At 43.7% G+C, this 22,834-nt stretch overlaps 1 protein-coding gene across 1 annotated transcript; it reads left to right on the top strand.

Moving 5' to 3' along the window:
* The first annotated feature begins 2,726 nt into the window (after positions 1-2,726).
* On the top strand, positions 2,727-22,214 carry LOC129336875 (17-beta-hydroxysteroid dehydrogenase 13-like). The gene is made up of 7 exons (XM_054990262.1): positions 2,727-2,979; positions 4,901-5,008; positions 7,242-7,373; positions 11,236-11,342; positions 15,665-15,802; positions 17,651-17,767; positions 21,683-22,214. Exons 1-7 carry the CDS (start codon positions 2,773-2,775, stop codon positions 21,771-21,773), a joined length of 900 nt encoding a protein of 299 aa, XP_054846237.1. The 5' UTR covers positions 2,727-2,772; the 3' UTR covers positions 21,774-22,214.
* Positions 22,215-22,834: the final 620 nt, after the last annotated feature.

Raw genomic sequence — 22,834 nt, 5'->3', positions numbered from 1 at the left:
ATCGAGCTGCATTGCACCTTTGCCTCCTGACTCCCTGCTTTGCTACACCCTTCCTTTTTAAAAATAATAATAATAATTTTTTTATTTAGCTTATATAATTGAATAACAGTTAACAGTTAACATTTCAACTTTTAAACAATGTAAAACAAATGAACAAACAAACTTAATACATGCAATTCTCAGGTATTAAAACAGTGCCACAATATTATCTTAGGGCAACCAAAAGAAAGACAAGTGTTTAGGAGGATGTATGTCATTGATAATTAGAAATTCAAAAAATGGAAACCATTTAGTTACAAAGTTAGATTGTTTTGAACGGAGTTGTAATTGACTCATAAGGTCCGCAATTCTTTCTTGGATAAAGAAATCCCATAGCTTAATTAACCAATGCTCAATAGAGGGGATTTTAGATGAATTCCAGTTGGACACTAATAAAGACTTGGTGGCCATCAAAAAGTTGCAAATTAACTCTTTCCTTATTTCAGGAACATCTACAGATTCCCATTGGTTCAAAAAATTAGTTTTGGATCAAATGGAATAGAATATCCAGTGATATCTTGTATATTTGTTAAAATTTCTTTCCAATATTTCTCAACATATGGGCAAGCCCACCAGCAATGTGCGAACATGCCTACTTCCTTCCCAACAGAGAGGAGAACGCTTTGGATAGATTAAAGAGAGTTTTGGGGGGGTTAGGTAGCAACGATGCAGAATTTTGTAAGACTGGACTTTAGCAGAGGTAATATTAGATTGTAGTAGATTGGAAGTCCAAATCGCTTTCCATTGTGTTACAGAAATATCTGCGTTACAGTCGAACTGCCAATTTTGTTGGTATTTTAGAGGTTTGGATTCAAGTGTGCTTAAAAGCAAATTATAAAATTTAGATATTAGCCCCTTTTGAGTCAAGGTTTTTTGATTTAAGATAATCTCAAAGTCTGTCAGGGGGGTGATAAAGATTTGTGCTACTTTAATGTGGTTCATCATATGGGCTAACTGGAGGTATGTAAACCACTAATTTGTGTTGAAGTTTTCCCTCTATTTCTAATTTGTCTAATATGCCTTTGGATGAGGAGATATCGATCAGTCAGGTTAAGTTGGTTTGTTGCCATGTTTTTGCAAAGCCTGTAGTAAAACCAGGGAGAAACCAGTTTTGGCCCAAAAAAGATGAATATCTTGATATGGTGGGTAAGATCTTCTTCCTATGTTGGTTCCAATTTGTCAGCATATCCTTAAAAAAAGGGTTATCAATCTTTCCTGTCAATTGATTTTCTTTGCCATTCCAAATTAAGCTCTGAATTATTGATATTTATTTGTTTGGGTGTATAGTTTTAGTCCAGTCTGAAATACTTGTAGATTTTAAAATTTGTGTGATGTTTAATAGTCTAATCGCAATTTGATACATATTCAAATCCGGGTAGTTGAATCCTCCATCTGAGCGTTTTAGTCTGAGAGTCTTAAAGGCTCTTCTGGGTTTCTTTCCATTCCATAACAATTTGTTTAGTAGGTTCTGCAAATTTTTCATAATTTTTGAGGGACCAATAAAGGAATTGCATGGAGAAAGAATAACAATTTTGATGTAGAGTTGAAATTAAATCACTGTTCTCAAATTGGAATTCTTCTATTCCACGTAGCCTTAAATTTCTCCTCCTTACAGCCACTTCTAGATTGATAATTCTTGCTTGAAAGGAGTAAGAAGACAACTGCAGATCACGAATATCACGCTGGGACATTAAGGCCATATATAGTGCATTGTCGACTTTCGCATTTGTTTTAAGTAGTTCTAACTTTATGTCAGCCAGCTGGTTAGATAAAGGCTGTATTAGTTCAGACATTTGCTTAACAAGTGCCTGCTGCAATTGTGTCAATTGTTTATCAAGGGGAGCAGATAAAGTATTTACCACTGCGCTAGCTTCCAAAGTTCCATCGGCCATTTTATCTGCTTCGTGACCGTGGATTTGCTGTGCGACAGGAACCGCTTCTGGTAAAAGTGTTTGCTGGCTTTGGTACGATCTGGTCAGTGATTTTTTCTTCCCCGACTCTTGCTTCCTCATTCCTTTCTTTTTTTTTTGTAGTAACAGCTTTATTTTGCGTGTTTCCAGGCTGGGGGGAGTCGGAGCTCCTTCAACATGCGTCCATCCACTCCGAGACTGCCGCCACGCCCCCTGCTACACCCTTCCCACCTAATCGAACTGCATTGTACCTTTGCCTTCCGATACCCTCCTTTGCTACACCTCTCCTAATCGAGCTGCATTGTACCTTTGCCTCCTGACACCCTCCTTTGCTACACCCTTCCCACCTAATCGAGCTGCATTGCACCTTTGCCTCCCGATACCCTCCTTTGCTACACCTCTCCTAATCGAGCTGCATTGCACTTTTGTCTCCTAATACCCTGCTTTGCTACACCCTTCCCACCTAATCGAGCTGCATTGCACCTTTGCCTCCTGACATCCTTCTTTGCATCACCCTTCCCACATAGTTGAGCTACATTGCACTTTTGCGTACTGCTACCCTTCATTGCAACTCCCCGCCCACCTCCCGGCTTCTATATAAAGGCTTAGGGATTTCCAGTCCTACTTTTATCTGACTAATTGTGCTCTGGCTCTCAAAAGCTTATGCTCTAGAAATCTTTTTGGTCTTTAAGGTGCTACTGGACCCGAATCTTGCTGTTCTACTGCAGACCAGCACGGCTCCCCACCTGAAACAGGCTTCACTTCACAAGCCTTCCAACGCTATCGACAGTTGTAAAGCTAAGCATTTAAAGGAGGAAGAATAATGGATTGGCTGCTATTCTCTAAGGGTATTTTAATCGCAATGTTTTCTTATTTGGAGGTGCTGGTGAAGCAGTTCATTCCCAAGAAGAAAAAATCTCTGGGAGGAGAGATTGTTCTGATTACTGGAGCTGCCCATGGACTTGGAAAGGGAATAGCTTCTGCATTTTCCAAGCACCAGTGCCAACTGGTTCTTTGGGATATCAACAAGGTACATGCAAATTGTCCTTCCTCTTAAAGCTCACCTGTCACTTACCCTGCTTTCCTTTAGGAACCGGTCCAGAACACTTCTTTTTTACTCAGGCTTGTAACTAAAGGCTTACATCTTCTTTAAATCTCCTTTTTGGTTTGCTTCTAGCCTGAGAATTGTTTTATGAATACCATTTTAGGTTGCCGTGTTGTGTTTTATACTGTTTCTGCCTGCTAGCATGGCCTTTATGGCTTGGTGTTATGCAGCTGATTACTATGCGAAGCTGAATTATGCAAGGGGGCCTTTTCCTTAGATAGGAGGGCTGAGCTGTCAGGTAGAGTTCTCAAAGAGATGCACCAATAAAAGGATAGCAATTAGCAACTATAGCGTTTTCTATTGTGAACTGTCTGTTGCTGTAAGCATGACCCTACTTGGTAGTTTCTATGTTGTTTGGAATTGCTGATGCTCTGTTTCAGCATTTCTTCAAATCTGCATTGGATTTCTGCATGCTTTAAATCTTTGCTAACTTTGCAGGTATAGACGTTTTTACATTTGGTTATTGAAATGTGTTTGAAATTGACTGTACTGACTCACACTGTGCAATTCACCTTTCCGTGGGAAAGGCAGACTATAAATAATATTAATATTAGTGATGATGATGATAGTTTCATTGGATTGTTTTATTATTTCATACCCTGAGTAGTTCCTCTCTGTCTTGACGCTTGCTGGGTGATCTTTGGCAGTAATTCTTTTCTGACCTGGCCAGCTGGGGTTGTGGCAAGGATAGGAAGAGCTGTATGTTTCATTCTGAGCTATGGCAAAACAATGGTATAAAAAGGTTTTCGATAAAGCAGGCTTAAGATCTCAAGGATCAAATGATGGCTTCTTTTGTAAAGGTTGTACACTGGCCTCCTCTGGCAATTTATTCATGCAGCCAGGATGTACAAGGACCTGTTTCATCGTCAGGGGATTGGTTTCTAGTCCACTTTTGCAAGAGACAGATTTTCTATGTGATGCAACAACTTTCAGTTTCTGCCTTTGAAGACATCAGAGTTCCACACATCTGCAAGAGACTATGGATTTTAACTTCAAAAGTCCAGCCTCCAGTTTCCCCAGAGCACTGGCTTTGTTGAGGCGGCTGTCGAAATTATGAAAATGCGGTTAAGAAGCATGTAGATCCCAATAAAGGGCTGATGGACTACAGAGATGACCCCTCCCCAATGGATACAGCCCTGCAGAGTTGCATATATGCCAACAACTCACCAATAGCCCCATATAAGCTCCTCCCACAGAAAGTAAACACAAAGGATTGGATTAAGTAGGGAAGCCATAGGCCGTCTTCACATGTCTTACCAGCTGCAGAAAATCGTGCAAAACTCCCAGAACGTTGGCATCTTTCTGGTGTGATTTCCCATCATGACTCTGGTTTGTGGCGTGATTCGTGTCAAGCTGGAGTCATGATGGGAAATTACGCCAGGAAGACACCGTTGTTCCAGGAGTTTTGCACGATTTTGCACGGCCGGTAAGACGTGTGAAAATGGCCTATGACACCTACCACAGGCCTTGAGTCAGGTTGCCAGGTTATCTTTCTGTAGTCCATTTCCTCAGGCATTTTTCTCCTATCCTGGCTCACTTTGGGTACCAAGCCCAGGACTGAGGGGAAAAGTACAACCAAACTTTTGAGGGAGGTAAGGTGGGGAAGGTACAGCTGTCCACATTTGTCTGTCCGGTTTGATTAATACATGAGTGAGGCAAACACATGATTAAACCAACATGGCTGCCGCTGTCCCATTTCATTTGGCCCTTAGCCACGGTCATATCAGCTCCAACCTTTGCAGTCCACCTGAATTCTGACAAACTATGGCTTTGGTATGCAGGTCTCCAAGTATCTCTGGTCACAATACCTGTAGGTTACGAAAGTTTCTCTGCTTTTTACTTGCAGCAAGGCGTTGAGGAAACAGCAGAGGAATGTAGAAAGCTGGGTGCTTTCGTCCATTCATATGTGGTGGATTGTGGGAAAAGGGAGGACATCTACAGAACTGCAGATAAGGTAAGATGTCACTGAGCCAAATTCTTGACCTTTGCCCTTGTCTGCTGGACCATCATAAGAGGGACCATGGCTCAGCAGTAGAGCGTTCAATCTGCAGCTTGTCCCATTAAAAGGATCAGGGCCATTTCTGCACACGTTGAATAATGCACTTTGGAAGAGGATTTTTTTCCCCACATATCGAAAGGTAGTTCCAAATGTTCACTAAAGAGTATTGAAAGTGCATTATCCAACGTGTGTAGAAACAGCCCAGGTGAAAGACCCCAAACAAAGAAACCGGAGGAGAACTAATTTAAACAGGAAGTCAATAAATATACTAAGAGTGAACCAAATTAATAGAAACAATAAAGAAATTATCAAAAAAACATTTGTAATGGTTATTATGATAAATAAATCACCAAAGAACAGTGGAACACAAAAGCAATAGTGTCCAAAACGGTCCAAGAATCAAAGTGCACGCAGGCACACAGTGAAACAGCAATATAAGGGTGCACACAGGCACTCCCCTGTACAAAATGTACAGACAATGTATAAGTAACAGTGAAAGGTCCAAAGCGGCAACAGTGTCCAAAGAAAGAGAGTCAACAATTGAATAAACACTTTCTGAAGATATGAGGCTGTGCTGTGGGGAGATGTCCGACGTCCAGTCAGCCACGCCTACAGGGTTTGCCAGCATACGTAAGTAACACCCGTTTCATGAATAATTCACTTCTTCATAGGCACGTTACTCTCATATTGCCAATTTCCATCTGATATAGCACAGTAGTCTATTCTGCCGCAGTGATAGCAACCATAATGATCCTGATGCTCATTTCGAGGGGGGATGCACAGAAACGCAGTTCTGGCAGTTCCCCAAAGAGGTCACATGTTAGGTGGCCCTTCCCACCTGACTCTGTCATTTTGGGCCCATTTCGGCCTAGATTGGGGCCAAAACAGCCTGGATCGGGCCTCTGACAGGTGGTGGATCACTCTCCCGCTCATCACTGGCCCGATCCTGACCATTTTGGGTCCCTTTTCAGCCATTTTCAGCCCCTTTTTGCCATTTTGAGCCCAATTTCGGGTCCAAAACAGCCAGAATAGGTGATGTCTGGGGATGTGGCATATGCAAATCAGCTATGTTAATGACACACTTCTGATGATGGCAAGAGGTGTGGCATATGCTAATGAGTTATGCATGAGTTATGCTAATGAGTTCCTCCAGATCTTTTTCTATGAAATGACCCCTGGTTTAGCTTGTTGTATTTATAGGGTTTCAGGACCTTCTCTTAACAACAGCTGCACCAAAGACTCAAATTCTTGGCTATCTTGTTATCATATGACTTCGTACACTAAACAAGGTTATCTATATTTGAAACATCTTCTTGAAACATATAACAATAGTTAGTTCATTCTTGCTACTTCTTATCTTAATCAAGTCTATGTAGAATTAGTGCTTACAAATTTATCCTACATCTGAATATCTTTTGGCCCTCTACCAGTATGTCTATAATATTGCCAGCTTCTATGAAGTTAGACATTCCTGCCATTCTCAGATACTCCCTGCCCCTGGGCCTTGGTACAGTGTATATATTGAGACAGATGGCTCTTAAAATCTACACATGACAATACACAGGTCTTTTTTTCTGGGAAAAGAGGTGGTGGAACTCAGTGGTGGAACTCAGGACCGCACAAGGACATCACTTTGGGTCAGCTGGAACAAGGGGGGGGGAGTTTTTTAAAGTTTAAATGACCCTTGGCGAAAATGGTCACGTGGCCGGTGGCCCCGCCCCCTGATCTCCAGACAGAGGAGAGTTTAGATATGCCACACCCCCTGACATCACCTATCTTGGCTGTTTTGGGCCAATCCTGGCCATTCAGGGCCAAAATTGGGCCCAAAATGGCAAAAAGGGGCTAAAAATGGCCGAAAAGGGGCCCAAAACGGTCAGGATCGAGCCACTGCTGAGTGGGAGAGTGATCCACCACCCGTCAGAGGCCTGATCTGGGCTGTTTCAGCCCCAATCCAGGCTGAAACGGGCCCAAAATGGCCGAGAGTCAGGTGGGCGGGGCCACCTGACATGTGACCATGGAACTGCATTCCTGCACGTTCCCCCTCAAAATGAGCCCTGGATTGGAATAAAACTCTGACATAAACTGTATTCCTACACTAAGGACGAGCTTCATCTTAATTCCCTCTGAATTTACATCATGTGTATTCCTTATTTATGTAATAGATTTTCATTTTCTTTGCATTTTAAAGATGAAAAAAGACATCGGAGACATCACTATCTTGGTTAATAATGCCGGAGTGATCACCATAGGAGGTCTTCTTTCAATCAAGGATGAGGACATCCAGAACATGTTTGAAGTTAACGTTCTTGCTCATCACTGGGTAATTGTCACCAGTATCTCAAAGTTTTAAGTGTAATGTAAGAATTACTAATGCCATGGTATACATACAATGGGTATGCCCAATGTGACATTTTTATTGGCTATTAGCTTCTACTTAGTATTAACACTGAGAATATGACTTCAGTTTTTCCCATCACCTAATTCTACTATCATTTTAGGCACAATTCTAAGCAGAGTTCCATTCCATTGACTCCAGTCAGGGTGTAATTCACCTTAGAGCCAAGCTACAAGAGATGAATTACACGAGGACGCGCACGTGACGGAAGTCGCAATGTTAGCTGGGAAGCTGAGTTTTAAAAGAAATCGGAAGGCTTTTTCAATTTCCTCTCTCTGCTGAGAGCCAAACTACAAGTGACACCTGACACTAGTTGGACACTTGTCAGCTTCCCTCAAATTTTGATGGGGAATGTAGGCATCCTGGTCTTGCAGCTTGGCTCTCCGACTGCTGTCCAATGGACTTTTCAACTGTCACTTGTACAACATTCTACCAAGCTGCCTACATTTCCCATCAAAACGTGAGGGAAGCTGACAAGTGTCCAACCTGTGTCAGGCGTCACTTGTAGTTTGGTTCAGAGTCAGCAAAGATTGCTCCTCAGAGGGTTTGCTAATTTCCTCTTTGCCTCCCAAAGGCTCTGTCAGTTTCACCTCCCCTTCTAGGAGGCATAATAAACAAACCCCCTGAGCAGCCATATTTGCAGGCTCTGTAGAGAGGGGAAATTGACAGAGCCTTCCAATCTCTTTTAAAACTCATCTTCCCAGCTAACATTGCAACTCCCATCACGTGAGCATCCTCATGTAATTCGTCGCTTGTAGTTTAATTCTTTGGACTGCCCTGTTTATCTCTCAGTTTTCCTAGCATGTAATTGTACTGTCTATCATTAGGGTAGATTTTCAATACAGTCCTAAGCAAAGTTACTCCAGCGCAGGGGTCATTTCGTAGAAAAAGAGCTGGAGGAACTCATTAACATAGCTCATTAGCATAACTCATTAGCATATGCCACACCCTTTGACATCACTGGAAATGTGTCATAGCATAACTGATTTGCATATGCCACACCCCCTGACATCACCTATCCTGGCTGTTTTGGACCCAATCCTGGCCATTCAGGGCTGAAATTGGGCCCCAAATGGCAAAAGGGTGCTGAAAATGGCCAAAAAGGGGCCTAAAATGGTCGGGATTGGGCCACTGCTGAGCAGGAGAGTGATCCACCACCTGTCAGAGGCCCGATCCAGGCCAAAACGGGCCCAAAATGGCCGAGTCAGGTGGGCGGGGCCCTGCTCCAGTGTAAGCCCACTGACTTCAAATGCACTTTTGTAATGGTTTCTTAATGTGGCAACTTTCTTATCAGCTAAAGCTCTTGAGAGAGCAAACTGCCTTTTGCAATCCTAAGCAGAGTTACTTCTCGGTCTTAGAAGACTTACAGTGCAACCATAAGTAGAGTTAAACCCATCGACTTAAGTGGATTTAGAAGCATGTAACTCTGTTTATGACTACTCTGTCAGATGATGAAGGCACCAAACATCAAGGATATCATTTATATATTTAGATCATTTAATAGTCTCCTCTCCAGAATTTTTTTTTAATTTTAAAAATAATTACCCCCTCCCCCAAAAGCACATGTGATGATCATCTCTAGAGAAATAGCTTGGCTGTCTTGAATATATAATAATAATGACATTAGATTTATATACTGCCCTTCAGGACAACTTAATGCCCACTCAGAGCGGTTTACAAAGAGTTATTATTACCGCACAACAATCACCCTGTGAGGTGGGTGGGGCTGAGAGAGCTCCAGAGAGCTGTGACTAGCCCAAGGTCACCCAGCTGGCTTCAAGTGGAGGAGTGGGGAATCAAACTCGGCTCTCCAGATTAGAGTCCCGCGCTCTTAACCACTACACCAAACTGGCTCTTAAATAGAGTGACACTCTTCTATTGAAGTCAAGGGCTTTGGAGGGTATCCCCCAGCAAGATACATGGTACCACCCAACTCTACTTAGAATGGCACTGTCAATCTATCCATCCCCAAACAAACGTAGAATACAGATAAATCAATCAATCCACATATCTATTAACCATGGGCGGCTCCACTGTGCAGACCAAAAAATCCACAAAACAGGACCACTCAGGGCTAGGGTAGCAATTTCAAAAAAATCTGGAAGTAAAAAAGGAGAAAAATAACAAAAATACAGCAATGTCTGTGCAAGCTCAGACATTGGAAAGAAACCTAAATAGTTTGGTAGCCAAGATCTCATCAGAAGTCCTTGTGAAATCTCAACTGCTATTTTGTGTTCCCAAGGCAATTCCAAACAACAAAGAGCCTTCTCAAAAAAATCAGACAAGATACCATCCAAAATTGTGGAGACTGGGGAACAAAGAGGTGTTGGGGAGAGGTGAGACCAAGCAGACTGTGGCAGAGGGTGCGGAGGACAGCCAGAAGCAGAAGAAGAGAGGACAGTGACAGGAGGGGATGAAAGGGAAAGCAATGGAGTGGGATGGGGGAGTGCAGAAGGAAGCAGAGGGTGTGGGAAAAGCAGTGCAGGGATTTCTCAGGAAAGAAGCAGGGCACAGGGAAGCCGAAGCTTGCAAGGGGGGCTACAGTCAGCTCAGGGAGTCGGTCTGGAAGAGGGTAGGGTATTTCCCCTCCCTGCAAGTCCGCAACGTTGTTATGGTATATTTGGAAATGATTAACTCGCCTCTATGTCTTCTGACTCCTGTTTAGTTTTTTAAATCTCAATTACATATCCATGTGGTGATAAAAAGTGGTATCAAGCCGTAGCTGACGTATGGCGACCCCTGCTGGGGTTTTCAAGGCAACAGATTAACAGAGGTGGTTTGTCATTGCCTGCCTCTGCAACCCTGGTCTTTGTTGGAGGTTTCTCATCTAATTACTAACCAAACCAACACTGCTCAGCTTCCAAGATCTGACGAGATCAGACTTGCCTGTTCTATCTAGGTCAGAGCACAGGTCCATAATCTCCGGTCTTAAATTTATATCCTGCCTTCATTCCGTCATGGTTCTCATGAGATCTTCCATCCAGCATTCACCAGCTCCATACATTCTCGCTCTAGCGAGGACAACTTTCTATATTAAGTACTCTCCCATAACAGGAGGACTGAAATGCAACCATTTCAGAAAGCAGAGAAACTGGGAAAGGTTGCGGGGGGAAAATCGTAATGTTATCTAATCCACAAGATGTGTAAAGGCCAAAAGCGGCAATGGATTTGCAACAAAATGTAAAATAAATATAAATACATGTATGTACAAAAATGAAAAATAATGTAAATCAAAATACTGTAAACCGTTACAAAAGAACCACTTCAAGCACAGGCTTCAAACAGAAAACGAGATGCATTTTGATAACAAGGTCTTCAGCAGTGGTCAACTGAATAATAATAATAAGTTTATAATACAGAATTAAAACTTCTGTTCAATTGCATCCAGTCTTAATAATAATAATATCTGATTTATATATTGGCCTTCAGGAAAACTTAACACCCACACAGAGGGGTTTACAAAATGTGTTATCATTATCCTTACAACAATTATCCTGTGAGTTGGGTGGGTCTGCGAGAGCTCTGAGAGAGCTGTGAAGAGAGCTGTGTGACTCATGAAAGCTCATACCCTACTACAAATTTTGTTAGTCTTCTAGATGCTACCAGACTCTTGCTCTTTTCTAGTCCTACTGATTATATTGACTTACACTGTGTGATCTGCCTTTCTCAGGCTAGAAATGTAAATCAAATTACTGTAAACAGTTATAGAAATGAAGCAAATAAGAAAACGTCCTAAACTTCGGCTTCTAAAGTTTGCCTGTTTGTTTTACTTTTAATTGTATTCAAGACCGTGAAAGCGTTCCTGCCAGCAATGATTGCAAAGAACTATGGCCATATTGTCACAATTGCTTCAGTTTCTGGTTGGGTGGGTGCACCATTCATGGTGACTTATAGGTATGTATAACCTGATTGTCATGCATCATACTAACATAATGGGGTAGATTCCACAGATCTGCTCCACTAAGAGTGGTGCCTCCCCATAGAGTGAAATGCTTTTCTGTGATGCAAGAGAGTCTTACATCTGCGGCACCAGCATTAGTGGACTACTGCCGCAGGATCCAACACAGTGTGTGAATAATGCTGTTGGTTATAGAGTAAGAATAGGCAAATATAGGCCTGGAGGTTGAATCCAGCCCCTCTCCTCCCCCAAGTTACCCTCTGGCCCACTGAATAGCCCCTGATCCCAAGAACCCCCCTGCCCTCCTGCACTGAAACTATTTTCTACCAAATGGAAACACTGGAAAATGACTTTTTGACACCTCTTGCAGTGCATAGAGTGGAAGATGCTTTGGAAAAACCCTCCCCTTACCACATGCTTCAGCTGCTTTCTTGCATGTACAAGCCAAGAAACCGATAGTCTTGTGACCTGATTTACACTGCAATCCCAAGTGGAGTGGCATTCTTCTAAGCCCATTGACTTCAATGAACTTAGAAGGTTGTAATTCTACTTACAATTGCCCTGCCAGTAGGACAACTCCTGTCCTGTTAAATCAATATCCCCATGTTATCTCTATTCCTCCTAAGGAGACCTTATTAACATTTTCAGTGCAATCCTAAGCAGAGTTACTCTGGTCTAAGCCCATTGATTTCAGTAGGCTTAGACCAGAGTAACTCTGTTTAGGATTGCACTGTTAGTTCCATTATTTGGCTTTCTTGCTTAATTTGTTACTTAATTTGTCTTTCTTCAGTCACCTTCCCTTTCCATAGCTGTTAAGTCTCTGAGTTGCAGGGGGGAGCAGTTTGTCTCTAGATGTCCTGTACAGCAATGCATGTGCCCTAAGGCACCCTAAGGCACCATGTACTGGCCAAAAAGCAAGTACTGTGGCATAGTTTTAACTGTAGGAGAGTGTTTACTATATTTAGTATATTTTAATAAATATATTTAGTATATTTTAATGCCAAACAACAAACATCTCCATGCCTTTCAAAGCAGCAAAAACCAGACTGTTTCAGGGTAAACAAACAAATATTAATTTTATTTTATTTAATGTACTTTATTTATACCATTCCTTTCCCTCCAATGGGGGCCCACAGCAGTTTAGGTCATTCTCCTCTCCTCTGGTTTATTCTTACAACAACCCTGTGTGGTAGGTTAGGATGAAAGTGGGTCACAGGGCCAAGATCAGCCACCAAGCTCCCATGGCAGAGTGGGGATTCGAACCTGGATCTCCTGGATCATACTGAGCCATGTTCACCTCTGCACTATGCTGTGTAATGGTAATGGAGTCTTTGTCTCCCAAAGGCAAATTCATTAATTTATTAATACTCTGGCTTTCTCAGAGATGGGCTCAGGGCAGATTACAAAATTCAAAAAACAGCAATATAATAAATACAGTAGGAAACTATCAAGAAAAATTTCAGAGATATTAAATCTACAACACCAGGGCTCATTTCGAGGGGGAACGCACAGGAACGCAGTTCCAGCAGTTCCCCAAAGAGGTCACATGTCAGGTGGCCCCGCCCACCTGACTCTCGGCCATTTTGGACCCATTTCAGCCCTGATTGGGGCCAAATCGGCCCAGATCAGGCCTCTGACGGGTGGTAGATCACTCTCCGGCTCAGCAGCGGCCCGATCCTGACCATTTTGGGCCCCTTTTTGACCATTTTCAGCACCCTTTTGCCATTTTGAGCCCAATTTCGGCCCTGAATGGCCAGGATTGGGTCCAAAACAGCCAGGATAGGTGATGTCAGGGGGTGTGGCATATGCAAATCAGTTATGCTAATGACACACTTCAGGTGATGGCAAGGGGCATGGCATATGCTAATGAGTTATGCTATAGAGTTATGCTAATGAGTTCCTCCAGCTCTTTTTCTACGGAATGACCCCTGTACAACACTATTCCTTTTACAAAAATGCCCTCCATTTTAAATACTCTATTCCATGACCGGGTACCCCAGGCAAGCCTGATCTTGTCAGATCTTGGAAACTAAGCAGGGTCAGTTAGTAATTGGAGGGAAGACCTCCAACGAAAACCGAGGTTGCCGAGGCAGGCGATTGCAAACCACTTCTGTTAGTCTCTTGCCTTGAAAACTCCAGCAGGGGTCACCATAAGTCAGCTATGAATTAATGGCATTCCCCACCATCACCAAGCTTTCGAGACTCAAAGCTTCCTTCAGGAGCTTATAATAACCTGAAAATCATGTGGGTCTTTAAGGTGCTACTGGACTTGAACATTGCTGTTCTATCATTGACCAACTTGGTGACCCCCCCCCCCCCAAAAACTATCTTCTCTAGGAAAATTTATCTTCCCACCTCCAGGCTGAGGATATTGGCTATCCCTACTTTAAGTTAACCTAAATGCTTTTTTTTATATATATTTCAATTTATATACCGCCCATCCCCAAGGGCTCTGGGCAGTGAACAGTTAAAATCGATAAAAACAAGAACTAAAATCAATATACAAACAATAAAATAAATTAACAAAGTGCAGTGGTGGGGAGAACCCTCCCCCACCCCAAAGGTGGGAGGCCGACATGGCACCGCCCCCTTCAATCACCAAACGGCTGGCGGACCAGCTCTGTCTTACAGGCCCGGCGGAACGATAATATGTCCCGCTGGGCCCGGGTTTCCATTGACAGAGTGTTCCACCAGGCTGGGGCCAGGACTGAAAAGGCCCTGGTTGAGGCGAGGCGGGCTTCCTTAGGGCTGCCAAGATGCTTTTTAAGCATCTTGCCATACAATAATAGCTAAAGGGTTTTTTTACTAGAATTTTTCCCTGTCCTAAATACGAGCTCATATTTTTAAGAATAGAGAAGTTACATACATATGAAAAGTAGGATATGGATAGCAGTCCCACAAAGCCATATACACACCTCTCCACACATTGACTGAATGTGCAGGGAAGGACGGCAGGCATGAGATCATTGGGCCCACCTCTGCCTGGTCACTGAGGGCCAAACTACAAGTGATGAATGACACTTGAACGGCAAGTGTATTCCTCCCTATTCACTTGCCCTCCACTTGCTCTCTACTCAATCCACTTGCCGTTCAAGTGTCATTCATTACTTGTAGCTTGGCCCTCAGTCTTCTGCATGGTACGACCATGTGGAGGAAGTGTGTACGTGAACACTCCCTCCCCATATTTGGGGATACTGCTTTCCAAATTTTGCTCATCATGGGGAGGGAGCATACACATGAATCCTTCCTCTGCACATAGATGCAGTGTTTGTGAGCTGAGCCGGTGATCACATGAAGGCAGGAGGTGAAGCTAGTGCACTAAGGCCCACTCTTCCTTTCTGTGCAGTCACTGTGCAGACAGCCTGTCTGTACAGGGCTGAGGTGAGCTGCTGAGGTACTTAAAGGAAGGGTTTTGCCAGAGCCTATGTGGCAGTTAATTCCAGGGCAGAAGGGGATAAAGTAGTGGCCCCTAAGGTGGTGCCTTTGGGTGCCATGGTGTCCACTTTCTTCCCCAAAGCAAAGACCCAACCCCTGTCTTTTCTCCAGCAGGGGGTATTTCAAAATAGCCCAGGAGGCATCACCTTTGTGTCTGTAGAAACAGCTTCCTTGATCCTCCACCACAGAAAGGCACTTGGCTTTGGGGTAGCCAGGTCCCCTGGGGCCAACCCGGGGTGGAGCTTGTACACAAGGGGGACTCTGGAGCACTTCCGTATCATACCGCAAATGTCATTCCCAGCACATCGTGGAAGTGGACGGTCAAATCAGCTCCACATAGGGGCCTTCACTTCCTTGTCATGCTGGGAACAATGTCATGCTGGGAAAGAGCTCCCCCACTCTTTCTCCACACCTTTCCCCCCTGCTGTCCATGTAAGCCGTGGCGGGGGCAGAGGCTGGGAGCGGAGGATCTCCTGCCCCTACTGGGGGAATGGAATCCCTACTTGGTTTGGAACCTCCCAACATATTATGATTGGCTCTAACTGCCATGGCAGCCATTTTGTGACGGCATTCACTGTCAGCTTTCAAAATTCCCAAACTGCCCACAGATTCAAGTTCTTTGACAGAACATGTAGAAGTGACTCAGTTGGTGGGTAGAGGCAATTTTTTCTGATTCTGCTGTCCTCCCTCAGTTGAAAATAAGAGCCCTGTTAAGAATTAGTTGACCACCAGGATCATAGGTAAATCTCAGAGTTTTGCCCCTCAAAAATGATAGTTTTAAAAAAGATGACAAAGAAAACACATGAAATACTACACAGCGCAAGTATTTCTGCAAGTAATTTCTGCAAGTAATATCTAACTTTTCCTCTCTCCTATCCCCCAGCGCATCCAAGTCTGGTTGTATTTCATTTCACCAAACCCTGAAAGAAGAACTACATCTTTTGGGAAAGGATGGAATCAAGACAACATGTCTATGCCCATATTGGATTGACACTGGCTTTACAAAGGATATCATTACAAAGTAAGCACGTCAAGGAGAAAAAATGTTATGTTTAAATCCCATTACTACCACTACCATGGGTCCAGCCATACAGTTCTCCAATCGAACAGCATTTCTATTTGCAGAAGATGGAGTGGTGGATTTCCACTTATTCTCCCCTCCTATTACAGACCACCACTTTGTCCCCTTTGGTAATCTTGAGGGGACAACATTTCAGGCAGGTCAGCAGTAGCAGAGGGAAGCAGGAGAATCCCATTCTGTGAAGTCCAAAAATGTAGGATACACAAGACCAGGGCTCATTTTGAGGAGGAACGCGCAGGAATGCAGTTCCGGCAGTTCCCCAAAGAGGTAACATGTCAGATGGCCCCGCCTACCTGACTCGGCCATTTTGGGTCCATTTCAGGCTGGATTGGTGCTGAAACGGCCCAGATCAGTCCTCTGATGGGTGGTGGATCACTCTCCCACTCAGCAGCGGCCCAATCCTGACCATTTTGGGGCCCTTTTTGGCCATTTTGGGCCCAATTTCAGCCCTGAATGGCCAGGATTGGGTCCAAAACAACCAAGATAGGTGATGTCAGGGGGTGTGGCAGATGCAAATCAGTTATGCTAATGACACACTTCTGGTGATGTCAAGGGGTGTGGCATATGCTAATGAGTTATGCTAATGAGTTATTCTAACGAGTTCCTCCAGCTCTTTTTCTACGAAATGACCCCTGCACAAGACTATCAAAATATGCTGTCTTGATTGTATTGCTCCAGTGCTGCACGATCTTTCCTAGTTGCCAAGTTGTTTCCAGACTCAGAGCCTTTCTACACAAGACATCTTAAAAGGGGATGCTCAAGTGACTTACTTTCTGTGTGGTCTTATATTGAACTGTGCACCATCTCCCTAGCAGTGCACGTGTATCTACAATGGGAGAACAATGGCGTAAGAGCCTCTCTAAACGAGACGGACTACACTAGGATGCTAAAGTGAAGCGAGACGCAATGTTACCTGAGAAGCCAAGTTCTTAAAAGGAGCGATCGGAAGGCTTTGTCAGTTTCCCTCTACAGAGACTGCAAATATGGCTGCTCCAAGGGTTTTGTTTATTTCCTCTCCACCTCCCAGAAGGGGAGGTGAAACTGACAGAGCTGACACTGGACATGAAATCCAGCTTGCCCTCCCCATAGGTGCCTGAGTGTGGAGGACGTCGCCCCTTTCTCGGCAGTTTCCTGCCCATAGGACGTTGCCTTCCCTCCCTCCTGGACTGGCATCAAGCCACCTCAGCCTTCCACTGTCACTCATACACTTAGCAATATTTTTTATTTATTTTTAATTGCTGCTGGAATCCACAGAGCACTGCTTTCCTATGGTAGCCTGATGTCATTGCAGCTGCCAGTGCAGTGCAGTGCGCTGCAGTGCAAGAGCAACGGGGCTGCCAGGTGGCAGCTTTCTCTGCATTTTCTTTGCCTGAGGGCCAAGCTACAAGTGATGAATGACATTTGGGCTGAATCCACATTACCTCGGCGCGTCCCGGTGTTGCACTAAATGTTCACTAAACACCCGGAAGTATAGCGTCTTTCAAGGGCGATTTCTGAATCGCGCTAGAAAGCGCTATACTTCCGGGTGTTTAGCGAACATTTAGTGCAACGCCGGGACGCGCCGAGGTAATGTGGATTCAGCCTTGAATGGCAATTGAATAGACTCACGTGTATTCTTCCCTGTTCACTTGCACACCACTTGATCACGTAGAGTGAGTCTGTTCACTGAGCTTGGCTTGCAGTCACCATGGTGGCAATCCCCAATGTTGTGCTGGGGGGGAGCATTTGGGAGCTTATATATATATAGGTATAAATATATCATTTTGTTTTTCATTCCATTTAATACAGAGTTCTTCCCCTCTTAGACACTGAGTATACGGTCAATAAACTGATGGAAGGAATACTTACTAATCAGGAAATGATTGTTCTTCCAGCAGAGGCAAACGTCATGGCGAAACTTTCAAGGTAAGACTGATGACTATTACAGGGTTATATTTGTCTGATATAGTAGATTTAGAAATGTATATTATTTACTGTGCAAGCAAATTTATGCCAAGGATACATATTCCTCTGCTTTTGACAGCAAAGGATTGATATGACCGTCTTTTTTGTTTTTTAAGCATGATGACATTTGGCTTTGATTTCTAAAAAGAAAAGGGATAATTTTCCCACTTTCAGCTAATTTCTTTTGCGGAGCAACACCCATGTGCATTTCACTGTTGTGAATAGAACACATGTCCAGATTATAGGTCAAGCCATATTTGGATATCTTCATTTCTGAACAAGCACAAATATAGGTCAGAGCAGAATATGAGCATAAGTTTGACCGTACACAAAACTGGAACGTCTGTGAATATTCACAGTGAGATAACTGAAAGAGCCCTTTCACTGTGTTTCCCTTACTAATCCCTTTACATTCACCTCTCCTTCACTATCATGCGCTTCTCATACTGCCAAATAGCCACAATCCCTAGGTGATGAAATTATACAGAACATGGGGTTGGTTCCTGTATAGAGTTACATGTTCCAAAAAGGGAGCAATTTCCACCTATTCTCTCCTTGCACAGCAGTCCCAGACATCCCTTGAAATGGTGCTCCTGGGATACTGGAGCAGCTTGAGGAGCGGGGAGAATCAGTGGACTTCTTTGGGGGTTAGCACAACTTGCCCCCTTGCTGGCTCCCACAGAAATCTCTGTAGAATCCAAGCCACACCCTTAATATTCAGAAGGACCCACCCTATTTAAAATTGTAACAGTCACATCTGTTTTCATGGTTGTAGACTTCTGTTTCCCCGTTGAGCTGTGGCTGGGCCATACCTGGGAAAAGGATGGGTCAAAATCTGGGTAAAACCCTCATAACCCTAAAATATACACCCTGAATCTACAAAACAGAGACACAGAATCTAACAAAACCAGCACAAAATATAACCAAGAAAATCAAATCTTTGTTACATAAATTAAAAACCAATTTGAAAAAAATATAACCAGTTAGAAAAAATATATTCAGTTAGATCAAGATGGATAGCCGTGTTAGTCTGTCCGTAGCAGTGGAAGAGAGCAAGTGTCGTGGGCTGGTCCAGTAGCATAGTCAGAGTCCATTCCAGAGTCCAAATAGCAAGGTCAGGCAGTCCAAAGTTCGGTTGTCAGCAAGGTTCAAGAGCTGAGCAAAGGCAGAGTCAAGGCACGGCCCAAAGGTCACAAATGCAAGGCACGGTTCAATGGCGTGGTCACAGCAATAGCAGGATTCTGACACGTTGCTTCCACACCTCCTGGTCTTCTGTGGCTGGCTTTTATAGTGAGGCTGGACTTGCAGCCAGTTGCTTGGGAGCTATCCTGCGGTCACTCCTCATCACTCTCCACAAGCAGCTGGCGCCTGGCCAGGAGGCGTGCACTTTGCCACCTCTCCTGCAGCTTCTCACGTTGCCTTTGTATGTGGCACTCTTTGGGTGAAGCTGGAGGTTTGGGCATCCTTGACTGCGTTTCACCAGTCATGTTGGAGCTGGAGGGTGTTGGTGCCTCTGGTTCGGCTGCTGGCTGTGGACTTTGGTCAACTGGTGGCTGAGCTTCACTAGTGGTGTTGGGGCTAGAGGGTGTTGGAGCCTCTGGCTCAGCTGCTGGCTGCGGATGCTGATCAGCCGGCAGCTGTTATTCCTGATCCCTGGGCTCTGCTGAGTCAGGGCTGGCTACACGAGGCTCCTCTCCTCCTGAGGAGTCCTCATTATCACGGAGCCCCATGACAGCAAGAATCCAGTAGCACGTATATCTGAAGAAGTGAGCTGTGGCGCACAAAAGCTCATACCCTACCACTAATTTTGTTAATCTTATAGGTGCTACTGGAGTCTTGATATATTCAGTTATACACATTGCTAGACTTTTTCAACAATTAATATACTTCTTCTAATTGGTGTTGGCTATAACATTGGCTATAACATTAAGTAAGCCCCATCTCCAGGAAGCTGGGTGGTTGAGTCTGACTTGGCCTGTCTTTGACTGTAGAAAGGTCTTTATCTTAAAAAAAAAAATCCTTGAGAATGTCCTTTCCGATGAAGCAGGTATAGTATGGTTTTGTCAGTTCTGGTAGTAGCTGTTGCAGATGTATGTTTATTTGCAACATTTATATTCTGACTTTCTGCCCAATCAGGGCCAGCAAGACGCCTAACAATTAAAATAGCATAATAAAATACATCATAAAATAAAATCAATTAATCAAAAAAATCAATTAGAAACAGAGCTAAAATACATTTTATAAAACAGATGGCAGCAAATTAAAACATAAAGGAAGAAGGAGGGATCATTAAGGGAATGCCAGATGAAAGTCGTAAGTCTCTACCCACTGGCAGAAGACAGTAATAGAAGGGGACAAATGAATATCCTTGGGGAGAAAGTACCATAATTTCACCCCAGCTGAGGAAGCCCTCTCTCACAGTCTCTCTACACATACTACCTAGGGATGCTCAAGTGAACCTCATTCCACATGTCCCCCTCCAACTTCCCATGCACTTGCTCACACAGTCATGTGTCCAATATCAGTTTTTCCTCAACTGCTAAAAGTATCCCAGTTTCCCCCATCTCCCACATTCATGAATTGAAATGCAGATCTTGACAGTTTCTCACACCTTAAAGGAATGCAAACTGGCAAGTCAAAGAAGCATCACAGTGAAAACAGAGCTGGACTCACCACGCCCCCAGAGAGCATGTGCACGGTGTGTGTTCCCTGAGTGCCTGCCAGTGGTGGGACACCTCCGGGAGGCTTGCTACTAGAGATGGGCATGAACTGGAAAAAACCCAAACCATGTGGTTCGTGGTTCGTCAAATTTCACAAACTTTCATGAACCTGCCCCTGGTTCGCGAACTGGTTTGTTTGGTTCATGGAAATGTCACATCCGGGTCAGAAAATCATCACTTCTGGGTCAGCAGAAGGCCACTTCCGGGTCAGCAGAAGGTCTGCAGGAAGTCCATCCCCTGTTGCTTAGGAAACTGATTGATTGGCACCAGGCTGTCTGCAGTCATGAATCAAAAAACGAACCAAACGAACCAGCCTAAAGTTCATGGTGGTTCATCAGAAATGGGATCTGATGAACTGTGGTTCGCGAACCACAAACCGGCCTGGTTCATGCTTAATTTTGGTTCATATTTTGGTTCGTGCCCATCTCTACTTGCTACCTCCTGCCGATCTCTGGGCAAGGGGGCAAATCCCCAGGAGATTGCCTGCCGCTGCCGGCACTTTGGAAGCCTAACTACATTTCCCAGGTCCCTTTTGGACCCTGTGATTGTACCAATAGAGAAGTAGGGAGATAATGCCTGAGAAGAAGGGATAAAAGGCCTCACCCACAGGGGGAGAGTGTTCACTCCCAGGGAGCAGAACTGAGGAGAGGCTGCTGCAGATAAAAGGATTCCTCATCCAGAAGGGGTGAGTCAGCTTTTTTGCCAGGAGACAACTAGGAACAGTCTAGATAGACACATTAGGTGTTTTATTTTGTTTGTTCACCTACTTTTACTGTTCTCATTATTCTAAAAGTTTTTTTTGAAAGTCAGTTGTTAGTAGACCTCTTAAATAAAATTGTTTATTATTCTGCCTCATTTGCTCACATATAAAGTAAAACATACTGGGAAAGAGTAGGGCCGGTTGGGTGCTCTGGGGCCCTCTAAAGAAACCTGTAACAGAGTAGTGGCAGCCTACAGAGAGCTTACCTGGTCCCCCATCTGTGACAACAGTCAACTCCAAGGTTTCAGAATCAAACTGACTATAGCTCCTCTGCTCATTTTTTTATGATGTATTTTTAAAAAAATTAATAGATCTCATCATGGGGCAAAAAGGATTCTAAAAAATAAGTTCAGTGCCTTGTTAACTTTCCCCCCTCTTTTACGTTCTTCCTTTCAGTCTTCTACCAGGACGTGTTCCCAGATTTGCGACAAAAATTGAAAGAACGGTAATTGATAGATACAAAAATCAGTGCCAAAGTTGTAAATAAATTAACTGACGGTTTGCTGCAGTGTTTGTGGAAGGGAGACAGCAGCTGGCAGTGGGAATTGGATCCCTGAAAAGCAAAGTATGTGTTTGGAGATATTTGGAAGTTCCTGACGTCTAGAACCCAATTTTCACTGTCAGCGCTTTACTTGAACAATATATTCTTATGTCTTCCTGGAGACGATATTGCGATGGCTGTTAACTGGTTTGAGATTATTTAGTATTTAATCATACCTCTTTGGATTACTTAATTACATTACATTTAAAAATATTTGCATATTACCCATATCTGTGTATTGATGCCTCCTTTTTATTTCTTTTTGAGATACCAAAGGAAATGCAAGACAATTTTATCTTATTTACCCTTTTATTTCATATCTTTTTTTTCAATCTCACACGATTAAAAAAGCCTCAAATATAAACAAACTTACTCTAAACAGTTAAAAATGGCCATTGCTAGTTAAAATTGGCCTGCATTCATTACCAATAATGCTTTTGTGGATCAATCTACGGATTAAAGGCTACGGATTGATGAAGGCTGAACACAAAATGGCAGATTATACAAAATGGCTGACTGTTGGAAATGTTTTAGAGGTGGGGCTCATCAGGGCCAGTTGTGATGAGGTGAGATGAGACAGTGGCCTCAAGCAGCGGTAGTGGAAGCTTCCACCATGGAGTCTCTGTCACCTCTGCCTGCTCCTTTCTCAGTCCCCCAACTCAGCAGTCAAAGCAGTTAATGGCCCTTCCCTCCTTGGACATAGCAAGTCACACACACATGTCTGGAGATCAAGCCCTGTGAAGACAGGCTGAGGGACCTGAGAATGTTCTGTTTGGAGAAGAGGAGGTCGAGGGGAGACATGCTTGCTCTCTAAGTATTTAAAAGTCTTGTCACTTAGGGGAGGGGAGGGAACTGTTCATGTTGGCAACAGAGGATAGGACTTGAAACAATGGGTTTAAACTGCAGAAGGGACGGTACCAGCTGGATGTGAGGAAAAACTTCACATCAAGAATAGTTCAGAAGTGGAATTGGCTGCCTAGGGATGTGGTGGGTTTCCCTTCACTGGC

This window comes from Eublepharis macularius, chromosome 10, assembly GCF_028583425.1.
Source record: "Eublepharis macularius isolate TG4126 chromosome 10, MPM_Emac_v1.0, whole genome shotgun sequence".
In the NCBI taxonomy this organism is placed as follows: domain Eukaryota; kingdom Metazoa; phylum Chordata; class Lepidosauria; order Squamata; family Eublepharidae; genus Eublepharis; species Eublepharis macularius.
This window is presented reverse-complemented; position numbering and strand designations above follow the sequence as displayed.